The sequence below is a fragment of the Rutilus rutilus genome (assembly GCF_951802725.1).
Source record: "Rutilus rutilus genome assembly, contig: SCAFFOLD_47, whole genome shotgun sequence".
NCBI lineage: Eukaryota > Metazoa > Chordata > Actinopteri > Cypriniformes > Leuciscidae > Rutilus > Rutilus rutilus.
The window spans coordinates 11,918-15,197 of NW_028175440.1; the positions used below are offsets into that span (position 1 = coordinate 11,918).

General features: G+C 37.1%; 1 protein-coding gene across 1 annotated transcript; it reads right to left on the reverse strand.

Annotated features, from left to right (window-relative positions):
• Positions 1-310: 310 nt before the first annotated feature.
• Positions 311-2,900, reverse strand: LOC311285736 (uncharacterized protein). Its single transcript, XM_084435769.1, has 4 exons — positions 2,759-2,900; positions 2,080-2,277; positions 1,768-1,864; positions 311-1,658 (listed from the first exon to the last, which is right to left on the reverse strand). Exons 1-4 carry the CDS (start codon positions 2,762-2,764, stop codon positions 712-714), a joined length of 1,248 nt encoding a protein of 415 aa, XP_084291895.1. The 5' UTR covers positions 2,765-2,900; the 3' UTR covers positions 311-711.
• Between the last annotated feature and the right edge of the window lie 380 nt (positions 2,901-3,280).

Consider the following 3,280-nt stretch of genomic DNA (forward strand, 5'->3'; position numbering starts at 1 on the left):
CCAAGGCCCACTTGATGCAAATGATGATGTTGTATAGAACGTTTATACAGAAAAGAAAAATGATTTAATTTGCCACCAATCAAATGTCTGTTTTATAGTTTAATTTGTACAAAAATATTGAATTGTGAAAACTTGCATTTAATGTTGCAATATGTTTTTAGTAATTGAGCTTGAAAGTTGCAAGCTTAAAAATTGTAATTGTTTTTTATTGCACCACTTTTTTTTTTTACATATGTATTGACTGCATTGTGACAATTAAAATGTTACAATTTCTCAGTTGTTACAATTTCTCATTTATTCGTTAACAATTTACAGTGAACTAAGTTATGAATAGGCACTATTAAACATTTAAGACAAACAGATGCTCAACCAAAATAGACATTTGAAGAACCTTTAAGATTTAAAGATTTATGCCATAATTTGTGGCATAAATATCATTTTTGGGTAAACTGTTCATGTAACAGTAAACAATAAATCAACATCAGCACTAGTTTAAGCACATCAGCACTCTTAAGATTTAAAATATAAATATATATATAGATAAATAAGATATAAAATCCTTATATATGATCTATATTCATATATCATGTATGTATACTGTGCATCATGTACATCCAGGATGGCACCAGGGTGAGTAAATTATTGCATACATTTCTTTTTTGTGTGACCTTGACCTTTAACAATAAACAATCAATCACTACCAGTATTAGTTTAACAACTCCTAGAGTTAAAATACACATTCATGTATGTATTAAAGAAAAAATTGTCTACTTTGTCCCTCATCAACACAATTAAACTCTCATCTCTCCAGATGCGCTGAATGGTTATGTCTGTTTTGGTATTTGTTATAAAGTCACACCAACTCAGTCCTGTTACTGCAAGCTGTCCCTGAACTTGCCAGTAGTATTTGTGGCTTTCCTTTAACTTAGCTTGACCGTTGACAACTTTTATGTGTGTCACCTGAGAAATGTCATCAACGTCAGGACATTTTACCTCTACAAGTCCAAAGGGAGGGTTCTCAGTAGGGTCGTAGACTCTGCCATCAGGGCTTGTGCCAAGGTGTGGCGCATCAGGATGTATAACAAACCCACACTGTAAAACATTGACATTCATCATACTACAGTACTGAAATAGCACTTCAGGCTCAAGATCCAGTCCACGCTTCATTGCAGAAGTCTGACGAACCCCTTTGATGATTCGAGCAGCTAGTGCCTGGCTAGTCGACTCTCCTCTGACATGACACACCTCACGGAATCTACTGGATGTAATGCGTGGTGTACGCATTTGGTTCCATAGAGCAGACTGTGACTGGTCCCGTGTGTCTTTTTCAATTATTGTGCTTAGTTCTTGAGTGACAGCCAAGCTTTCTAAGAACAACATATCATGGAAATTCGGGACAAAATTAAATCTCCCTTCAAATGTATACCCATCCAGAGGAAGCGTAGGGAAAGCAGGGGCTTCTGCATGTTTCACAGCATCCCTTGATGACTCAGCAGGGCACTGATAGGACAGCAAAGAACCTTTGGGTACCAGGCCAAACTTAGACTCCACCAGATTCATCTCGGACAAGCCATGCAGAACCTTGCAGATCAGTGGCTGAGGCCTGACACTTCTTAAAGACTCCACAGAAGAGAGCAGCACATTATTGGGAAGGGGACCTAAAAACAAAGCAAAAAAAAAAAAAAAAGAGAATAGAAATAATACTTTTAAAAGTCCTTTAATTTGTACATCTTTTTGCTAGACATAAAATAATGTAAATGTAATCACCTGTGTAGGCCCTGTAAAGAGTGGACTTAATACCACTTCTGCTAGAGGTTTTTGGCTTCCTCACAAGTAATCGATCCACTGCTTCAGGATGGATTCCCTGTTAAAAAATAAAAATTATGTTATTATTGAGAGAATGTTTATAAACTTTGAAAGCTTAATTTTTCTAAATAAATCCTTTTATGTTTAGAGTTTGCAGCAGTGGACAGCTAGAAAGTCAAAACTTGTTTTTTCGTGTCCTTGTAGCAATGAAAACAATACTGTCTGATATTGTCATAATTCATGCGTAAAATAGTTAATAGCTGTTTACTATACCTGAGTCCTGGGCCTGTGCCAAGTCTGTAGAGAGCTTGTGCTGGGTATAGTGGGTGGTACCGTCTTTAGTTTCATCATGCTGTAGTGTGCACTCTGAAACAGCAAGCCAACCAAATGGTTGCATAGCTCTTTCCCAGCCACACAGGAACAGCAAAAAGTACTGATGACAGGAGGATTCTCGTCGACTTTAAATGAAATCTAAATAAATAAAACATTATATACGGTTTAAAATTAGAATACAAATGAAACATTAACATAAATTGACTGCAACAGCAGTCTAACAATTTTCATTTGAACACTTTTTCAAACAAACTGCAACCGCAGTTTAACCCGCTACAACCGTAGCAACTATAAACACAATCAAATTTGTGTCCTCGAACTGGACCTAACTAAAGTTCTGAAACCTGAACAGGTAACCTGAAGAGAGTGTGGCTCTTCGTTTTTCTTCATGGACCGGTAACACTGTGCCCTGATAATCACCTCACTATCTACAACATCAGATACTGTATTGCACAAAAACAGCATTATAATCACAATACCATATCACAGCAAAATAAAAATCTTTTTTTACTTGAAAATTGTATCGGTTTGCGTATTTGTAAGACAATCATGGTTTAAGCCAGCTAGGTAGCATGTTAGCCATTTCTAGAGAATAAACAAACGTTAAAATGAAACTTACCTTCATAATTGAAGATGTAGTTTTCAAAGAAGAATTTATATCCCTTCTCAAATTTGGATACTTTCGTTTGTGAAAGATTTTCCACAATCGTGTAAACGTTGGTGATTTGAGGAAGTTTCCGCAGTGATATTGAAAACCTTCGCGCCGCCGCCATTGCTACAGACTCGACCGGAAGTCGGTTTACGCTACTACTCGCCGTTGGAAGTGACGTCACGCGCACTGTGATAAAGGCCTATTGTCCATAAAAAAATCTGTAGACGTCTGACAGAAATAAAGTCAGTCTGGTTAGTAATAAGTGAAGCTGGTAATGCTGTTTGTGGAGTTGTTTAATCCTCCTCTGCTGAGATCTTCACAGATTTAATGTCTTCTTTTCTCTTCAGTTGATTTCATCTGAGGCTGTGGCTGAAATTACTCCATATTTAATATGCACAGATTTTTTTGCCTACGATAAGGTCCAGGTCTGGTTTATTTCTTTGCTCTTGGCTGACAAGTGGCATTGCTATGGCCTGCTTGTGGCCCAGA